The sequence below is a fragment of the Sparus aurata genome, chromosome 15, assembly GCF_900880675.1.
Source record: "Sparus aurata chromosome 15, fSpaAur1.1, whole genome shotgun sequence".
Lineage (NCBI taxonomy): Eukaryota > Metazoa > Chordata > Actinopteri > Spariformes > Sparidae > Sparus > Sparus aurata.
In genome coordinates, this window is record NC_044201.1 from 8,676,891 (window position 1) to 8,698,227 (window position 21,337).

Genomic DNA, 21,337 nt, shown 5'->3' on the forward strand with positions numbered 1-21,337 from the left:
CATTCAAATGATGGGCAGTGTCAAGAGTAGTACATTAAAAAGAAAAAATCAGCCAAAACATTTAAAAAACTTAATTGCCCAGCTTGCTGGAGGCAAACTCTTTCTCAAAAAATCTCAGAAATGGTTGCCATATACTGTCAAACTTCTAAATGGAGCCATGTGTATTTTAGCCTTTCCAGTTTAAGGTGAGACATGGCGTCCCTAACCCAATGTGTGTGGGATGGAGATGCTGTTGATTTCCATTTAAGGAGGACAAGGCGTCGGGCTGAGAGATGAGAAGGCCACTGCCTCTGTTTGGGAGTTAGGAAAGGATATGCCTTCTCTAGCAGTCCTAAAAAAGGCCAGTAAAGGGGTCAGGAGTGACTTTCTTTTCACACATGTAATACAACGTCCTAAAGATGATGGACCAGAATGATCCCAGTACTGGGCGTGACCAAAACATCTGGAAATGTGTGTTAGGGGCTTGTAATAATAATAATAATACAGAAAATTAGGTAAGGCCAGACCTCCATCTCTCTTCTGCTGTTCCAGGTAGGCTTTGCGTATTCAAGGGATGATCTTGTTCCAGATATATGAACATTTTTTTATGGAATAAAAACAGGAACATTTTGGAAGAGGGAATTTTGGGTTCAATTTGGCTATGAATATTAATTAATGATTATTTGGGATTATTATCAATTATGACAAATAATAAGATTCAATTTACATTGGATCATCTCAGGGGTACCACCCTGGAAGAAGGGAAAGAAAGCCAATTCACCACACCACATTGTAACTCTAATAATTAACTTAATAACTACAACCAAAATTACTATAACAGCAAGTAATGGTCGAAGGGTTTTGGAGAGGTTGTCAAGATTCACTCTTGTACAATATTAAATAGACCTCATGAGGGTTTCTAAAGTATTTTATTAAACACAAAGCTAACACACCCAATTTAACTAACATGTACAATATACAGGTGTGTGTTTGGAAGAACAAAGGGAAATTGATGGCTAGGGTTCAAAGAACCAAGCCGCATGGCATGGACAAAGGTACACTGCAAACAAAGTGGTTGATCAACAGGGACTACAAGATGGCTGATCAAAGGGTTGCACCCGGGTCCAAATGGTGGATCACCACTTGCTATGTAGGCCCAGTTCAACATTGTCAGTCTTGGTAAAGGTGCTGGTGGTTCCTCGGCCTATGAGTCGAGCAGGAGTAGGCTGTAATACCCACGTTGAACAACGCTGTTGTTGCTGTGCAAGGTCAGCTGAAAGACAGCAGACGGAAGAAACAGGTTGCTCCTCTCCTTTGCAGGGATAGCAGTTTGTTGCTAACGGGCTTCGTGTTCCTTGGATTGTGTAGTTAGCTAGTAGGCTTTGCTGTGCAGCTGCTGGCGCTATCCAAGCTGCAATACTAGCTGGACCTTGCATCGCTGCAGTGAATTCTAGGAAACTGAGTTCATTTCATAGTTTGAAATCCACAATGATCTATCTGTGGGTCCCAACACCATCTATTGACCAACACCATCTATTGACAAAATACACACTCTCCTCCAGCAGTGCATCCAGATAAGGCGTTTGTAACACAGAGGACGTCAGCAAGTCCCCAATGGAGCTCGCTAATGGTACAAGCAGAGGAAAGAAAAGCTGTGCGGACACAGATAATGAATGACAAACACACCAAATGTGGAACAACAGTGCGCAATAACAATAACACATTGATGGCCGTCATTTACCTCCAACGTATGATGCCCTTGGAACAGCTACTAGATTGATATGCAACACAATTGTACCATGATCCAAGCTGTAGGTTGACACTAATCTAGAATGCTGAAGCAATTTTATTTTTTTTGATTTGCTGCAATTGATTTTCAGTCACAGCATGTCACAAAAAGTGACGTGCTGTGTGCTTTTACAGCACTTTAATAACATCTAATGACAAATCCATCTCATGACTTGAGGTTGCTGTTTCATTCTTGACAGCAGTTGACCAGACAAACTCCTCTCAATTGCTCATTCTGGCGAAAAAGCACTTGGTTAGGGTTGGGAAAAAGATCATTATGTGGCTTGAAATACATGTTTTGGTTTCCACAGACACATTTGGAGCCGTCCTGACTTCCCTTCAAAAACATGTTTTTTTGTCGCCACAAAGATGGTGGAAAATTGGGCTGAGGACTCCTTGAAAATATCATATGATGTAGTTTCAAACTGTGGTCACTGTCTTCACAATCAGATATATCTCCTTTTGTGGAAGTCATTTGCATTGGTAAAATGATCACAAAACTTACTTTAAAAAAGTAATTAGTTATAGTTACTAGTTACTTCTTCCAAAAAGTAACTGACTTAGTAACAGAATTACTCCACTATAAAAGTAACTAGTTACCAGGAAAAGTAACTATTGCGTTACTTTTAATTATTCCCCCTTTTGAGCTCGGCATTCATTTTAGTGTACTCGGCATCCAAGTATTTAGAAAATGTTCTTCTGCATGGCGGACCGGCTCCTGTTCTCCCCGATATCTTTTCCAGTGAGTGCTCTGAAGGAGTCTGAGTCAGCTGTTGATAACAGGAGCATGTTCTCAACAACATACCTGCCTATCACTGCATTCAGTTCAGTCTGTGTCAAGTTTTTGTGAAGCTGGAGCAGAAAAATCCAGCTGTAGCTGCTCGGACAGCTCCGTGTCCTTCTTTGTTAGCGGAGCTCACGTTAGCCACACCTGGTCTGCTGTCAACAACGGTGTTTTTGGCCACTAGTTTTGTAGAAGCGTGTGCCGTTGAGAGATGCTTCATTAAATTAGAGTTGCTTACAATGGACGTAGACAAAAGAGATTAAAGTAGTGTCTGTACTTCCACTTTGAAAACATTAACTTTCCCTCCCGACTTTCCATTACTGCAGCTCACCTCTGCTAGTTTGTGTGCGAGGCTACTGTGTGCGTGTGTGTTTTGTGTGTAAACTGAACACTGCCTCTGATTGGCTTACGAACTCTCACTCTACCTTAGAGGGCCAATCACCATCACTTATGCGGTTGTCCCGCCCCTCCCTCCTCCCTCGCTGAGCTAAAAAAAATAATAACATCACACATTTTGAGAAAAACGTGTACAAATGTGAAAGTAGCAGAAGTTGCAAAAGCAGGAACAGTCAACATTTATCATGGCGACCGGGTTACGTGGAACATATGGCCTTCTTGTTCCTAATAAGTAAAAGTGGTTCCTGAAAACAGTTGTACTACTCGATGAATATCGCAGAATGTCAGCTAGCCTTCGTACACCTTGTAACAGCTCGAAAACAATTTTAATAATATATTTTCTATTAGTATAGTATCACCACCATTCTGTCCAGTTGGACAGTATTATGAGTTATGAGTTGTCGTCTCTTTTAATTTTTTTTTTCAAGTCTAGACTAGCCCAGACAAGGAAAACACTTCCATTCAGTCAAGTAAAGGCCATCTATTCACAAAATATACACTCTCCCCCAGCAGTGCATCCAGATAAGGTGTCTGTATAACACACAGGAAGTCAGTAGGTCCCCAGTGGAGCTCGCTAATGGTACAAGAAGACGAAAGAAAAGCTGTGCAGACACAGATAATGGATGACAAACACACCAAATGTGAAACAATAGCATACAATAACAATAACACATTGGAGTGGCGTAACGATAGGAATTTCAAGTCAATAATCGTGAGCCTTACTCAGGACTCCACTGGTTGCATGTTTGCTGCAGAACGGCCCCGCTATGATTTAGCTCCGTGCTCCATCGTCCGTCAAGCCTCACCGGCTCTGTTTTGAGTGCAGCGCAGCACTGCCGGACAGCTGGAGTTGAAAGGCTGAGGAGTTCCTGCGATAATTACAGATGGATTTGGTGGAATTTAGGGGTAGAATTCCATGTTATTCACCGCAGTCGCGCGTGATTAGGTAATTATCACTGCAACCCTAGCTGTCCAGACTCAAAACAGAGTTGGTGGTGGTTGTCGGACTACGGAGCAAAAACGTAACGGACATTCATCCAGTGGATTCTTAAAGGTAGGTACACACCTAGACTACAGTGAAACCTATGGCGTGGCGGAGCAGAGCCGGACTAAACACAGAGACCTGCGTTGACACCACAACAGAAATCTCGAAACAGAGACAAATCAAGGCGCCTCTTTCTAACCCTACAGTCGGGAATACTAACCTTTTGTCCGTTTGTAGTCGTGTTTATGCCACATACGTATAACTGCGGTCACACAGTTATGCGCATGCGGTATAAACGCAACGTATAACTGCATACATGTAATGTACATGCAACCAGTGGAATTCTCAGCAATATCATTTGGACTCTTTTACACATGCAGGTGTTTTCAATGATGTTACCCATCCTGCACCACACTGGCTCTGATCTTGACATTTGGTTAAACTTTCAAACACATGAAAGGATGTCTCAGAGCATAAACGTTCAAGTGTTTTGGTATTTTTGTGTGAGGTAGCGCACCAAGGCCAAGGTTTGCCCTTCACTGGACCGGCAGTGTTGGAAGACCCAGTGTGTGTGTGTGTGTGTGTGTGTGTGTGAGAGAGAGAGAGAGAGGCCGTAACCGAAGGTGTAAAAATACCATCCCGCTCCAAGATAAACCCTCTCTCCCACGGTTTGACATTTACAGAGGGCTGGAGCGTGGGAGTGTGTGAGGGGGTTGCCCTGTGAGTGTGTTCCCGTGCACGCCGCGTGTACGTGTGCGTATGAGATTTCCCTCCGCCGAGGAGAAAAGCTCCATTGATGTAAGCTGGTGCTCCCGTCCTCGTGTCAAGTGTGGACCAGGGTCAGACGGAAACTCTGGGATTTTCCACAGGTATACAGTTATGTATGTGTGTGCGTGTGTTTGCGTGTTTCCCGTGTTTGCAGTAGAAATGTGTGACGTTTTAAAGTGTGTGATTCACGCGCAATTGAGAGGGGAAATCTGTTTTCATGCCGCAGAGCATTAGGGGGGGAGTCGAACGCCCCTCTGCAGGCCTCGTGTCGGAGGAAGATGTCTCAGAGTGGCGATGAATCATACTGGGTTGCTGCGCACAGAGGCTGATCTGAGACCCTTTAACATAGTTAGTTCAAACAGTAGTGGAAGAAGACCTCCGAAGTTTTCCTTACTCAAAAGTAGGCCTACCACAGTGTGGAAATACTCTGCTATGAGCAAACATCCTGCGTTCAAAATCTTACTTAAAGGATAAGTTCACCCAAAAATGAAAATACAGTCATTGTCTACAAGCTGGGTGAAGTTTTGCAGTCCACGAGACAACGTTTGATTTGACAAGACGTGTCTTACACTGAAGACGAAATCTTCACTTTAGCTGCTAGGCTTAAAATGCTAGCACACCCAACCTGAAGTGGGTACACAAGGATGACAGCATGTGGAGAAGATGTAAAATATGTCTTTTCAAACCTGTTTGGGATGTCTGAGCTTCCTGAGACTTGAATTTACGCTGGAAGCAGCCATTTTATGTTTTTTTTCTTTCTGCTTTTTAAAGTTTAAAACAAGTCTCCATCTTGTTTAGGAGAGTCCTGCTGTGAAACTTAAGAAATATTTTGTGGACTGTGACGCTTCAAACAACTTTCCAAGGGCAAAAGGATGAGTTGATGATAACTGCATTTTTTACACTTCAAACTAAAAGCACTCATGCAATATGGCGTATTTCAGAAAAGTGTTAATATATTACTGGGTCATAATTATTAATGCGTGTGCGACTTTAATGTTGCAGCTGGTAAAGGTATCTTAAAAGTATCTTAACTGATAATGTTGTAATTGTTCAATCCAGATCTGTGAAGCAACTGAAACTGTCAACATTGTTGCGGAGTAACAACTTCAAAATCTGCCTCTAAAATGTAGTGGAGTAGAAATAGGAAATAGAATAAAATGTAAATATAAAATTGTACTTAAGAACAGCACTTGAGTAAATGTACTTAGTTGTATACGCAGTTGTATAACTTATAAAGTATGGTTTCTGCCTGTCTATAATTATATTAGGCGCATAAAATGTTTATACAGAAATTTGTATCATGGCCTCAGAAATCAAGCCACTACCATTATATTACATTTCACAATCAAAACAAAGTATTATACATTAATTATAAAATATTATTTTCAACACAGCCATATTCATTCAGTGCAAAGTTGAATTCCTACATGTTCAAATATTTGCACCATCATTTCTGCAGATGGCGACTTAGACCTTTACCCATGCAGGAAATCTGCATGTGGTCATAAAAAAGCTTTGAAAACCCACGCTGGTCTTGCCTCTCAAATACCGTGTTTGACATTTCCATGTCCAACATAAACAGCCTTTAACCATCAGCCTTTGCTCCAGCCCTGTCACTCTTTCCAGCAGGCCCCCATCAGAGACCTGTCAGGTCAATAAAATATGACCTTTGGCAGTGTACATCTGATAAAGTTCCTCACTTTACGTGGTGACAGCCTGTATTGGAGTAATTTACCGGGCTCCAATAAAGGAGCACTCAGCTCTTTTACCTCCTCTGGCTCAGTGGTTTGTGACAGGCGGGCAAGTGGAGGAGCGGCCCAGTCAGTGACCCGCCATGGTTGATGTTCATCACAGTGACACTGACCTACTTAACTGCCACCTCCTCTTGGATGTCAAAGAAATCACTGCCTGACATTTAGGGAAAAAAAACCTTGGTCAATATTATTCAGGCATGACAAATACTGATAACAGCGGCTACTGGCTCAATAAAGGAGCCAAGAGAAGAATGACTCTTTGCCGGGTAGCGCCCGCGTCTTGCGCCTGCATCTGATTGGTGTTGTCTTTCAGGCGGTGGGGTTCATTTGCTTACCAAGTGTGCTCAGAGCACACACGCCTAAGTAGGAGGCCATCAGAGCTAACGTCTCAACTTGAATCAGACACAGATTGATGGTGGTGAGGCAAAGAAGGCTCCTCCGCCGCGTACTTAGTAAGAGGCGAATGTGGGAGGCAGTGACCCGGAGCAAAGGTCTCATCAGCGCCTGTCCCCGTCTGAGGCCCCTCTGCCTGTCAAAGTCACATTTTAATCGCAAACATAATTTGAATTTACACTAATGAATACAAATGACTCCCAGGACTGCACAAGCTGAGAGTAATAAATTATTATCGCCGCTAACAATCGCATTTCTGAAGCCCTTTTTCAATTAGCCGCCCCTGTGGAGATGATCATGGAGGGCCCGCTCAAATGAAGATAAACGACGCCCCTCGCAACGCCGTGCGTCTGCTCCTCTGATTTAATAGCTTTCTAATTCAGGAACATCTTCGACGTGACGAGGCGTGAGGCCTTTTTTTTTTTTTTTTTTTTTTCTTTCTTCTGTTTCCAACCAGAGCTTGATGAGAAAGTCACTTAATTGAAAGCAGGTGTTAATCAACCTTTGTTCTGATGTGGCGCGTGATTCAGGAGGGAGTTTGACAAAGAGAAGATCGTCCTTGCCACTCAGTGACACAGACCATTCGGTTCACAAAGACGGCCTTTTCGCTGCACTCTGCAATATTTGTAGTAGTGGCCACATTCCATTTAATTAAATACCCCTCACTGTCCTTAATTGGTCAAAATGCACCAACAGCAACCTTGTGAAGAAGGATTAAAATAGGCACATACTGGCATCTTGTTAATTCTACATTTAGCCGATTTTGAATATTTGTTTCTTGGTTACCAGAGTTGAGCTCTCCACTCCTATATGGAGCGTCAGCAAAACCAGAGTTTATGCCCACTGACAGGTGCTCATTTACTCTGGCGACTTGGAGAGGTCACACAATAATTATCCCAAATTATGGTCGTGGAAAGAGGCTTTTCCCGGGTTCTGTTCATGGACTTGCTGCTCCAGAGCGCACAAGCCAAACACCTAAAATACAATATTGTTCGACTATTCTGGCCTGTGAGAGGAATAAATGGATAACTCTGTCACCGTTTGCCTCCGCTGTAGCTGCCTGATTAAAAACATATACAGCTGGGTGGCATCTTATTCTAAACGAAATGCTCCACATTGTTCTACATCTATTCCTTGTATCCTGATGTTAACAGCAAATGGAGTTTTCAGCACAGTCATATTGCAGCTTTATTATGTCTGTGCTTTTCAGCATGTAGGACGCTTATCTCCAGTTGACATATTTACTTCTCTGGGGATTGTGAGCAAAATAATGATAAATATTACAATGGGGCTATAATTTGTAGGCCTAATTTTAGATTAACAATACCATAGAAACTACAGTTAGTGTTTGATTACCCATTCCTGCAGTAAATAAGATCGATTGTAAACTCTTCCGTCTTCAGTGGCGAACTCAAGATGTCAAGACATTAAAGCCTTTTTGTTATTCACCACCATCACCTGTCCTAATGGTTGAGGAGTTCAAACACACAGCATGTAATTTCTGCCAAAAGATGTAAGTGGTGTGGGATCATGGGAGTTGTTGTCGCTTCCGTTGAACAACCACAACTGCTGGATATCACAAGTACACAACTCGACAAAAACATATAAGAAAAATCTAGCTATTTTTTAGACATTTTAATGCAGAAATGTTACAAAACATTTATTTGCGAGAGAACATTAAAAGTTGATTGTAGTGCAGATGCATTAAAAAGTAAACCGATGGTGACTGATGCATTCCCCTTGGAATCATAAAACGCACAGTTGACTCGCAATAATGAGCAACAACATTAGCTTTGAATTGGTCGCTTTGGTCCTGGTGGTACTTGGTATTTTTGGCCTCATCAGCCCTTCACATGTGATTTTTTTTCTTTTCCTGTTTATGTCGTCTGTTTCGCGGACCAATCGGCTGTCGTAACAGTGTTTTCACGCTGCCTTCTCCCCGACAACGAGTTTAAACCGACCCGGTTAAGTGAAGACAATCTACAGAGCTCCAGAACTCCTCTCTTGCCAAATAAACTTGAACCTTTCCCACAAACGACCCAACAATGTGTCTGCGTAGCCTTTAGAGAATTCACTACCTTATTAACTCGATGGATAAATGCATTTCTAAAACATGGTGATTAAAGACTAAGCTGCCAAAGCGTATTGATGTGGTGAGTAGTTTGTTTTCTGTTGCATGGTTTATAGCTTTCAGATTCGAGCAGACGCAATAGAACGGACCGGAAAATGACACAAATTCGCTGGATAACCAACAGTCTCAGAAGATTAAAATCCTTTACTCCGAGCACCACTGGATGTAATTCTAGACCCCACTCGCAGCTCACCGCAGAAAACCCGACGGCGAGCCCAGCTAACCGACTTAAGATAATTACAAGTGAACATACAAGAGGAGGCCGTAATCATAATCGGCTTCCTTTGACAAGTCTGTGGTTTCTGAAAGTCTCGGCGGCCACAAAAGTGACATTCTGCTCAGAGAGGGGATGAATGGCTCTCTGTGTCTCTGTCTGCGGGTCGTCAACACAGAGGAGCCTATGGGGTCGACTTACAAAGGGCCACGGTCAACAACAACTCAGAAAAACACATTAATGCTCATTTATTTTGCTGCTCGACACTCAACCAAATACCACATTTTGGAATATAGAGGCAGTTCAGTTCCAGGGGACGCGAGCATCCGCAGCGTAATACAATTGGTATGTGTCGCGTGGGGAAACTTTCAGAAGTGTTTCAGGATCCCTCAACGTGTCGATGACAGTGACTTCCCCTCCATGCAACACGCAGGTAGATCAACATCGCGTTTCCTTCCATCGTCTGTTCGCTCCACATGCTCAACATGCGGCTTCTCCCACAGAAACAACTCCCACACAGTTTTAACTCAGCACAGGTCAGATCTACAGATTGTGAGTTCGTTGTTTTGGTTTTTCGGCCTCAGACGTGACTGCATTGGTTCCCCACGCGACTGATTTTTCGTGTTGATTTTGGCGGCAGCCGACCGTGCACCACCTGCCGAGCACCAGACCGCAGACAAAGTTAGCAACTAGCTGGCGAACACAGCGTGGATCACTTAGAAGCTGAGGTATAGAGTATTCCCTCAGGAGTTGGTGGAGACCAAAAACAGAGATAAAAGTAGGGTGACTTTTATTCTTGACGTGACTAGAAACTTTCTCCACGTCATCTTAAAGGTATAATATGTAACATTTCTGCATTAGACCTTTGTTTTATATTTTGTTGTGTTGTTGTGTACTTACATTTTCCCAGACGTTTCCAATAATGTTCAAACCCGGAGAGATGCTTCATTTTATTCATGCTAACTGTGTGTTTCATCTGGTCGCCTGTCCCTGTCTCTTCCAGGAGGAAGTCAGGGTGAGGAAAGTACCCAGCGACTGACTGAATCACGTAGATAGGTTTCAGTCGGCAATGATGACTGTTCAGCAGTGATGAAAACAGCTCCAATGATGCCATCCTACTTACGTCTTCCGTTCTGCTTTGATTTTGAGACCCCTTAGGGCCAAAATGACAGACTGTGTTTAAAAGCTGCTGGTGTGTGTTAGGTGTTTGTGTGAGTGTTGTTTTTGCTGCCCCCAAGTGGCCAAAGCTAAATAAACAGTTTAAAACCCAATGGATTAGCAAAAAAAAAATGGAAACATCACTGTTTGGAGGTATGGAGTTTTTAGGACAGCACCGAAATGGTTCTATTCTAATCTAAAACGTTTTTTCACATGAAAAATCCAAAAACCATGGAATGTTTATGTGAATTAATCACGTGAAATACTTTTTCACATGCACAGTTTTATGTATCTATGTAAGTTGACCTCTTACAAAAAGGTTGAGTGGTGTGAAAAATCAATTTGCCCACTTAGCATGTGAATTAATTATATGTGAAAATGTGAAATGAATGTGTAAAATTTGTTCCACATGAACATCTGTGTTTTTCTGAGGATATTATGTTTACTATGAGGCCCGCTTGGCGTTGACCCCTCCTCTGGCCGCCCAGCCCTCACAAAATGCCCTCTGATAGTTCCCCTTTATCAGCTCGGGTTTAATCTCACCGGTCAATCAGAGAACACAAGCTGGAATTCATCCCCGTGTTTTTCTGAGAATCCCAATGGTGTATGACGGGGCCTATTTTGCAAGCATCCTGCAGGGTAATAACTCTCAGCCCTCTTGAGCTTGGCTGCAGCGGGAGGGTCATACTTAAAACCTCTTCAAACCTAAAATACCTTTCAGGGGAATCGGTGTGACAAATGCATGGCGTGAACTCAGATTTTATCTCAGCCTGCAGAACTTTTAAAATTTTAGTCCAGATCCCAAAGTCTCTGTTGTGCCAGGCTGAAATATACAGGAGATGTGCATTAAGTAATCTAGAGTTTTCCATTTAATCGGCAGCCCTAAAAGTGTCGTTCTGTGGGAAAAATACATTTTGCGTTATTGAATTAAACCATTTCAAGATGGAAATGAAACGAAACACTGTGGTTTACGTGGTGATTTAGTGCGAACATTTGAAGAGAAGGATGGAGCTGCGTCAGTCACACACACAAAAAAGCACCAAGTCTTTTCCTGTTAGAAACTCAAGGTGAAATCTGACAGGAGAGGACAGGGAAGCAGTGGAGGAGGATGGGACCAACACCAGGAGTGTGGTGGAGGGTTGGTGTGTGTGTCTGTGTGTGTGCGTGTGTGTGTGTGTGTGTGTCTGGAGGTGTTTGTTGGCAGCACATAATTTGTGTGCTATTTTTAATCAGTACACAGAGAAAAAGAAAACAGACTTGTGTCTGTGCTTCACTGTGAGCCCAGCAGAGAGCAGGAGGATTTACCGAGAGTGAATGAGCTCATTTCGACACGTTTCCCAGCCCTTTAAATCACACCCTCTGACTGTGCGGCCCTGCGTTAATGACTTTACCACCAACTTTGCTCCTGTCTCTCCTCATCCTCCTGACTGTTATACTGTCAGAACCCTGTGTTCCTGGAGTGCAGCTGTTACCAGCCCACTCTGCGGCTCAACAGATTTTCGCCTATCACCTCCCCTGCTTTTGAATAACACCTTTGAGTCGGTGAGCCGGCCAGTAATTCTTCCCCTGTCTTGTGGTTTGGAACTCAAAGGACAACTGTTTGATAAAATGATAAAACCATAAATGTGAATGGGCCTTGAATAACCGGGTTGTTGTCGTTCCTGCCATAGCTTACAGCAATAACAAGGTCCGAGCTGGGGAGCAAGGAGTAAAAAAGAGGGAGGAGGGTGTGTATGTGTGTGTGAGATAGTGCCTAAAAGCAGCAGGAGTAGAGGGAGAGAGAGCAGAGAGAAGGTGAGGGAGTAAATCTGTTCCGTGGCTTCCCCCCAGCGTCAGGTTTATATGTGTGCGGAGCGTGCAGTGTGTTTCCAGGGGTTTCCATGCTGTCACAAAGACCCCTGTGAGACCAGCTTATTTACCCTGCAGTAAAACCCGAGAGGGAGTATACCCTGCAGTAAAAGTGGAGAGGGGGCTCAGTGGAATTAGATTTAGGGCCGCCTCTGGCTCCCTGTTCTGTGTGTGCGCCGTCAGGGAAAACCCGCTCTGCTGCTCTTGTTCCGTTGTTCCACGTTGAGTTATGCTGCGTTCAGAGTCCGGGGTTGTGTGGGGTGTGTGTGTGTGTGTGTGTGTTGTATAACATGCAAACAAGTTTCAGAAGAGTTTTTAATTAAAGAGAGAGGTATTACATTGTTCTCAGTTATTGGTTACATAGTGGCTTTTTACGGTGACAAGATATTCATTTAGCATTAATAAGCAGTTGTGCAATTAAGGGGTTATTACATTTCACAATGCTACTGCATAAGCACTTGCTCGACTGTACAAGATGCATTTTCACAGATGAGCGCAAAATGTGCTTTTTGTTTTGTTCTTTCAAGAATAATTTCAATATCTGAGGGAGAAAACATATCACCGGGGTCTCAGAGACAACGTGAACTTGCACATAACAGAGGGTTACCTATCAGCGTTGAATGGAAAGATGATGCATACACAGTACAGAGGCTGACGGCTCTGCATGGCCAAAGGTACAGTACTGCGTATGTCTTACCGACATGCTCCGAACAGTTTGGGAGACGTCATCAGGTAAGAGGTTGACATTCTGATCGCCTCTCCACATGGAGACTATTGCTTTGTTACATTCCACATTTTGATCAAGTCAATCAGTCAAACTCCAGGCTCAGACTTCTGTACTTTAAGAGTCTGCATGCAATAAAAGAGCTGGTGTGTGTGTGTGTGTGTGTGTGTGTGACAGCAGCTAAAAGAACAAAGCTTACAAGCATTTACATCCAAAGGTTGAGGTTCAAACCCGCAGCTATAAATCATCTGTGATCTGTGACTCGGAGATGCAGCTCTGTTGCTCTAAAGTGGCAAAATGGAAAGTTTGTAAACCTCTTAATATTTTTTGCATTTTTGGCTGAGTTTGTATTAAAATAGCTTATGGAATACAGATAAAGGATGCTTTCACATAACGAGTTACACCTAAAAACTAATCATTGAAATCAGTTTTGTACATTTTTACAAAAAATCTGAACATTCAGTGTTCACGCCTCGTTCAAATTTTAGTAAAAGAGTGAATTGAAAATTTTATGAACTCATCCAAACGTCTGTTATGTTCAGTCATTCCTTATCTGTATTAGGATGTGCAAGTTGTGATTATGTGTAGTAAGACTTTCATCGTGAGAGTGTTTTTGTATAAAATGGGCCCTCAAACAGAACAGAAAAAAAGATTGACAGGCGGTGTGCAAACTTCTAGGTTTTGACTAACTAAAAGATGAGATGTAATCCTCCTCCGGTTTGGATCAACCAAACATTCACCTCAGACCACAAACAGACTGAAAGCTGCACATTCAACCTAAACACCGCCGGGTGCTCTCAAATCAGTTTCTTGCTCTTCACCCCCGACCGCTTGTGACAAGCGGCTCAGGGTCAATTCGGAGCAAGCGGTGTGAGTCATTCCAAGGCACTTGATTCTTTTCATTTCCTTAGATGATGAACTGAAAAATCAATAGTGTTCTTAAGCTAATGCCCTTTTCTCCAGGGTACAAATGCACTTAATGAAATGATAACACAATGCTTAATCAAATGCTAATCATCAAGGTCACAAACAGATACTCCCTTTGGTATGATGATCCTATTGTACACTTGTGCACTTTGATGACATTAGTGACATTACTGTCAGGTAAAAAATGTGAATATTACCAGATTTTAAATTTCCATGCAATATGACTTAAAAATGAATGCAGTTTGAGAATTAAAGGACATGGAGAGACATAAATGAGATACATTCAAATAGTGACACGAAATTGAAAAAGATGCTAGAGTCAGAAGGCAAATCACTAAGCCTGGAAAGGCAAAACAACCTCAGTGATCTAAATTAAATGGACATATAATCACAGCACCGAGAGCACATACAAGATAAGAAAAGAAAAAAGGTTGAAGTCATCGTAACTACACAATGGGCTTCAACACAAAGTATCAAAACAGAGAAGAAGTACAGGTTTCATACTATAGCTAACGGAACTAACTACAGCCAAAGAAAAACGGCATCACCAATCAATGCTGTGATAGACTGCACATGGCTCCTCAAACACAGTCTGTGCTTTACAGGTAGGTGAGCTGGAACGTGGAAACATTCAAACTACTTTGTGGTCTCTGGGACTTTCCGGTTGCCACTGGTTGCCGTGAAGCTGTAAAATGCCCTGTAAAACCTCCAACCAGACTTTGTAGCAGAAGAGATACTGTTCCTGAAACGAGAGAGAGACAAAGGGCACGTCTAGCTTTTGGGAACTGTCTCTCTTTTAAAGCTTGAACTTTGAACTTTGACCCTTCGGTTGACACTGACCTTGGTTTGAATCATCCCGTGCCGCTGAAGTCTCATCCCTTTTACGATGTCGCTCACATTGATCTGAGGACAGAGACAGGAGGGTGTTAGCTCCAATTACAGCATGTGTGACAGCTTGTCTATGTCTATACAGTGGTTTATTTTTTAATGTCAGTAGTAAATCAACAACAGCCACTCTAGCCACTCTATAAGTACTTCATTTCTCACCTGGTTCAATCTGGTATAGGGGAAAAAATGAGCTCTGGCTTTTTTGGATTTCTTTTTGTAGAGGTGAGCCCTAGCATTAAAATGATAAAAACCCCAGGATAGAAAAATAACAACTGCTAGCTTGTTATGTTCATACCGATAGCTACCAGGCTAGGGTTATAGTAACCTGCCATTTTCAGCGTGTAGGTTGTCGTCGTTTGCCAAAGCAACAGGGATTTTGAAACGGTAATACACAGAAGGCAAAGGGGAGGAGAAAATGGCTCGCAACGACAGACTTTGAATGCTAAATGCAAACAACAGCATGCAAACACACTGTTTTGTTTTAGGTATAATCTTTACTACGCTCACCACCTTAGTTCACCATCAGTGTGCTAACATTTGCTAATGAGCATGAAACAAATACAGTGTGACTGCATATGAAATGAAAATGTTGACAAGTTTAGATGAAAAAGTCAGGGGATCACAAACGCTATTACAATTTTTCCTGAGGGGGTCATTAATGTGCCATCCAACGCCTTTTGAGAAAATGACTAAAACCATAAATGTCAACCTTAGGATCACAAAATTACATCCCTGAGAACCATGAATATCTGTATAAAACTCAATGGCAATCAGTCTGATAATTGGCGAGACATTTCAGTCCTGACCTGCTGCCCCCAGATCCGTACCACCAGCGTTGCTAAAAATAGTTTTGTAATCCAAACGTATTAGCAGAGCTCAAAGAATGGCTTACACTCACAGGCAAATCGTTCTCAATGAGGCTGAGAAGTACGTCAGTGCAGATGAGAACTCCCGTGCGTCCGATGCCGGCGCTGCAGTGCACGGTGACTGGTCCCTCGTTGTGCACCGCCCTCAGGTAGCGGATGAAGCGAACCAGGTGCTCCGAGCTGTGAGGAACGCCGTGGTCAGGCCAGTGTGTGAACTTCAGGTGGCGGACAAGATGGGTCTCACCGGTCTGGAATAACATTAAGTTTAAGAATTGCTCCCCTTCACGGTGAATTTTAAACCATACGACATTTGACAGGCGGGTTGGTGTTCCTCACAAATCTCTCACCTCTGTCTCCAGAATGCGAATGACCTTGATGTGAAAATACTCCAGGTACTGCTGGTTCTCTAAGTGAATCTGGAACCTGCCGGTGTCCAGAGGCACGCTCAGCTTCTCTGGCCAGTACTTGTGACATTTGATCCTTCCCCTTTCCACTTCCTGGGTCATCATGGCAATGACGTCAGATTTGCTCTCCCAGATCATCTGCCAGAAGGCCGGCACTGTGGAAGGCAGCGGGCCCTGGCAGGAGATGTAGAAGAATTCCTCATCCCCGACTTGCATGCGGATGTAGCTGGCATTGATGTAGTCCTGGTTGTCTCCAAGGGCAACACGGGTTTTGTCATCTGTTGGGGGAAAAAAAACACCCTCAACTGCATGAAGTCATAATTGAAATAAATATGTCCCAGAACGAGGCACCCTTCATTCATCACTTGATCACAAACAACAAACACTGCTTACCTTGTTGTTTCACCAAGGCTCGCAATCTAAGTGTACAGTAAATAAAGTCTAGCAAATAGCTCAGAGGTCTGGAGTCAGGCTCAACAAACCAGCGCTGTGAAGACGTGTGTTGGTGATGAGAGGGGTGATAGACCGAGGGGCAATTAGGAATGTTTTCTGGGCTGGTCCCCCGCCCTGCTTATGAGGTCAAAAAAGCCGCAGACTGGAAATCGGCCTTTCTAAATAAAATAGTTCAAGCATGGGATCGGATCTGTAAATAACATGCCCTTCCTTCCGCACCGTTTTTCCGCTGGGGGTCACAATCTTTTTCATCACGCTCATTCATCTCAACTCCGACCCTTTTCAACCCATCATACCCTGAGGGGCCGGAGAAGTAAATGCTTCTGTACGTGTTTGTGTGCATGTGCACAGTGTTGAACACAATTCAAGCACTGCACACTCTGTCTCTCTGTTTACCCCCTAACATTCCTATTAATAACACAGCTGGTGATATAATATCCTCCTGATGCTGCTTCATTTATTAAAGATATAAATCCCAGATAATTACAAGGTTGGTAAGAAATTACATCTTCTTTATTACATACTTGGCTGACTAAGAGAAAATTAAAAGTGAGGCGAAAATGAATTATTGATACTAATATAGGAAATGATTTGTTTTGCAGAAGTCCTTAAGTGTTGTAAACAAATATCTCCGCTCCCTTCAGTAAGTAAAGCCCAAACGGAGCACCTAAGAAAAGAGCTGACAAACAGGCTCTCCTATAAATGCCAAGTCCGTGGGTATCCAACTTTTACAAGCTTCAGCGCACCAATAAAAAACTCCCCAATAGGGAAGCATAAAATGAAACGCAGGGGTTTGAACAAATGGTGAGAGTAAAAGTTTAGATTCCGCCTGAAGAAAGTGAAAGTAAACAGACTTCAGACTTACAGGGCAGGATGTCTCTGTAGCGGTTCTTATCTCTGTTCTCAGGGGCTTTTCCCACCAGACAGTTGTCAGATGGCTTCAGATGCTCCAGAGCCTGAAATGAACAACAAGCAATGACAAAAACAAACTGTCAGTGTGTGTCCTTTTTCATAATAGGCCTGCAACTAACAATTATTTTCATGATTAATCGATCAAGTGTTAGTCTATATAATGTAAGAAAATTACATTTGAGTAACTGATTAAATTTGAGATGCAAAAATTGTGATGGGTATGTTTTCAAAATGCTTTTTTTCAGTCTTCATTAACTGTCATACAGGACAAAGAAAAACAGCAAATCCTCACATTTAAGAAGCATGAACCTTAAAAAATCTGGTTTATAAGTTTGTAATTTGACCCCTTGTTAGGGTAATTTCACATCGACTGCTAAATGTGTACATTATAACACATACACACCATGAACTCTTTAACCAGTTCCTGCTGGTCCAGTTGATGCTGCAGAATCTGGATGAGAGCTTTGACTCTGGAGCCTGAATACTGGCTGGTCTTAGCCGGGCTAATGAGAGCTAAACCGGCCAGTTCCTCCTCTGACACAATGGGTGGGCCTGAGGAAACACAAGAGCAAAAGAGAAGGACAAAGGTTGTTTGTATGGCTCAGCACAGACACAAATTTCCCTGAGAAACATCAGGAAAGGAGCAGCGGAAAAGACACCTGTTTGGGGTGAGGTCGTTTCCCGACCGGTGGCGTCAAATACGTTGTCGTCGTCTTCTTCGCTGCTCCAGCCGTCTGACTGGGTTTTTCGGATGTCTTTGCAGGACTGGTCCAAAAGTTTGGTCACGATGTGTTTCCTGGGGGAGTCAGGGGGCAGGGGATAGACCAGACCATTTTTACTCTTCGGTAGGAGGGGATGAAATCATGCAAGGCTGAGCTTCCTTTCCCTGCGACCTTTCCACCTAAAATACAGTATAGACAAGAGGCTAAAATATCTATAATAAAGTACTAGAGTATAGACCTACTAACTGATACACTATTGTTTGTCTCAACGGGATGTATCCCAGGGTGGTGTTTTATGTATTGCTCTTTGCTGCCTCCTTGTGATTAACATTGGAACTCCAGCAGACCAATACAAAAGAAGAGGCAGGAGGAAGAGAAGGATTGGGGGGGGGAGTAGGGGATAAACCACAATACAAGAGGAGAGTAGTTTGGGAGGTAACTACCTGTCAGAAGCTCCATGCAACATGTCAGTGACATTGAGGGACGGGCAGCAGGCTTGATGAGAAGGGGTGCTGTTACAGCTCTCCTGCTCCACAAACGAGCAGTCAGAAGAGGCGACAGAGGGAAATGTTAGTAGATGTTAGTATAGAGGGAAGAAGGGCTGAGAGTTTACATCATAAATACTACACTAAAGCTAGTGTACATGTTACCTGCTTAATCTCTGTCTCATCTGTTACAATAGTCAGTCGACGGTGTCGTGGAGGAGGTGGAGAGTTAAGAAACGCACCAGCTTCATTGACCACAGGGTCTAACGCCGCCTCTAAAACAATGAAAGTAGTTCCAGTCAAACTTTTTATTTTCATTTGAAAGATTTGGAAGATTAGTAGCAAAGCAGTCAAGTCTGAGTCAGGTTCCAATTTTTGTATCTTAAATCCAAAATCGAGTCTGAAGTGCATTATCATCCTTCTAAATATTCACGATAAAAGGAAAAATAGTCACAGATCGTACCAGGAGGGCGCTCAACTGGCTTATTGAGCATGACGTCGGGCGAGGAACAGGCATCTGGGCTGGACACTGGAGCTGGCTGCTCGGCTAATACTGCTTCAGTCTGAGCGGACATGTTGGGCGGTGAAGGTGACTCGCAGTAGGTCATGGGAAGAATGTCCCTGCAGATGGTGAGCTGGACAGAGCCCTCAGCTTTACGCAGGATGTCCACCACCTTATTGTGGCTTAGCCCGGACACGATCACACCGTTCACCTGGAATACACACAGTTAGGATGAGGGTTTTCTCCACTACGATGGGTAAAAAACAGACAAAATGTGTGACGGGTTATCACCTCTAATAAAATATCTCCCACTTTCAGCCGACCATCCTGCTCAGCTACTCCGCCCGAGCAGATTTCCTTCACTCTGAGCATGCTGCCGTTGGTTCCCCCAACCAACGCAAAACCAAGGCCTCCTCCTTCTGGTTTTGTGAAATCCACCTGCATGATGCAACTCTACAAGAGCAGGAAAATGAAGAATCAGGGGATGCAGGTGAAAGGTGGGTGCAGCTTCTGGTGGTTTTATTCGAGTGTATTCACAGTAGCAACTTATATTATACAGAAAAGGTGCCATTGTGTTGTTGATACATGAATCAGGTGTACAGAAAGCCTGACAGACGCAAACACACACATGCAGACAGTGACCCCCCCCCCCCCCCCCCCCCCCCCAGCAGAGAAAGCACTCGCAGATTGACACACAGTAGACTCATGTTACAGTGTGTGTTTCAACAGACACTAAGAAAAAGAAGCGATAGAGCTGGCAGCAGGTGAGAAAAAATGACGCTGCACACCAGAAAAAATACGCTTTTGGGCAAATACGATTAAAATGTTTGGGGACTTACATCGTGTTCTTGGCTGAGAGAGAGACATCTGAAACTTCCAGTGGTCCTACACACAGCTTCGGCTGAGAAAAAAAAAAGAGGAAGTTATCGATGAATCAGCAGAAAAAAACTAAAATGATAAAGCCAGTAACAGCTATCTGGAGCTCCAATCTAAATTAACAATGGTACTTCTGCACCAGTTTTCATCCATGCAATCATATACAGCCAATGAAATTTCTGTTACAGACACAGAGAAAAAAAACAACACACACCAACCTCCCACCTCTTCGGCCATTTTGAAAGAGAAGTGTTGATGGGTGCGTCTCTTCTATGACAGGTGAACAAGACTGCTCTTTTCAGACTGACCCTCTCCACTGTCCCTTACCGCTGCATGCACCGTCACCAGGCAACTGAACTACCTGCCCTGCAGACCACTGGCTGTATGGCACTGCCTATGTGTGTGTGTGTGTGTGTGTGTGTGTGTGTGTGTGTGTGTGTGTGTGTGTGATGGCTACAGCCCTGCAGTCCAATACACCAGTGGAGGGCCTGGGGCTTGCTAATTATTAATCCTGCTGTGAGAGCCCAGGATCTGTCTGTCAGCATTCAGATCACACACACGCACGTACGCACACACAAACACGCGCACACACACACACACACACAGCTGCAAAGAGCTATCTTTCAGCACTGAGATCCGGCTTCACGCGGACAAAGGGGCAACAAGCAAAGGGGTGAAAGGGAACCAGTAATGGCGCTGATAGAACATGTGAAAGTTTGGAGAGGAAAAAAATGAGGAAGGGGAAGAAAAAACTCACCATCTTCATTGGGAGATTCTTTCTCCGGAGAGACAGGCTCTTCGAAACGAGCAAAGAATTTCTTGTCCTTTTTCCAGTCAAACAGACCTACAGAAGAAGATAATGTGTTTTTCAAGTGTCAACCATCAAATTGGTTATTCTGTCTCCTGTAATAAATCACACATCTAGTTATTTAATTCGTACACATTGACTCAACATGAAAAAAAAGCTTTGCATTAAATGTGACCCTACACATCAACCTTGTGTAACACAATTATATGGAAAATGTACATTTAATCAAAATACTTAAATTCACCACTTTAGGCAAATTATTTTTCTGAGTGTAGTTTGTACAAAGAAACTTTTGCATTACAGGTACTATATCTAAAAAAAAAAACACTAATTAGCTCTTCTCAAAACTGAGAGCACCTCCTGCTAATGATTGAACTTAAGTTATCATTCTTCAGCTGAACACAAACATATCTGGTTTCTAGGCAATCCATCAGTGCATGTAACAACCAAACTATCTGTATGTTTTTGTGTCCACTCAAGCAGAAGAAAGTGTCCCATAAATCCTTACCATTCCACTTCGCCCTGGGGTTCACCGGGTGGTCTTCTCTGTGAGGGACACAAACAGTAGAGTC

The 21,337-nt window shown here is 43.2% G+C and overlaps 1 protein-coding gene across 7 annotated transcripts in view; it reads right to left on the minus strand.

Annotated features, from left to right (window-relative positions):
- Positions 1-12,499: 12,499 nt before the first annotated feature.
- The window catches only part of ptpn20 (protein tyrosine phosphatase non-receptor type 20), a 28,257-nt gene continuing 19,419 nt past the window's right edge, over positions 12,500-21,337 (minus strand). For 4 of the 7 annotated variants that reach the window (XM_030442761.1, XM_030442762.1, XM_030442765.1 and 1 more), the window contains 14 exons: positions 21,274-21,311; positions 20,715-20,801; positions 19,921-19,982; positions 19,373-19,534; positions 19,043-19,292; positions 18,745-18,854; positions 18,538-18,620; positions 18,032-18,168; positions 17,776-17,924; positions 17,326-17,416; positions 15,951-16,285; positions 15,630-15,851; positions 14,690-14,752; positions 12,500-14,591 (listed from right to left, as the gene is read on the minus strand). In XM_030442761.1, the coding sequence (XP_030298621.1) occupies positions 14,481-14,591; positions 14,690-14,752; positions 15,630-15,851; positions 15,951-16,285; positions 17,326-17,416; positions 17,776-17,924; positions 18,032-18,168; positions 18,538-18,620; positions 18,745-18,854; positions 19,043-19,292; positions 19,373-19,534; positions 19,921-19,982; positions 20,715-20,801; positions 21,274-21,311 (1,900 nt within the window). In that variant the 3' untranslated portion in view covers positions 12,500-14,480. Of the gene's footprint in view, positions 14,592-14,689; positions 14,753-15,629; positions 15,852-15,950; positions 16,286-17,325; positions 17,417-17,775; positions 17,925-18,031; positions 18,274-18,537; positions 18,621-18,744; positions 18,855-19,042; positions 19,293-19,372; positions 19,535-19,920; positions 19,983-20,714; positions 20,802-21,273; positions 21,312-21,337 lie in introns of those variants that run through there. The other 3 variants (XM_030442767.1, XM_030442769.1, XM_030442768.1) reach the window with 3 other exon arrangements.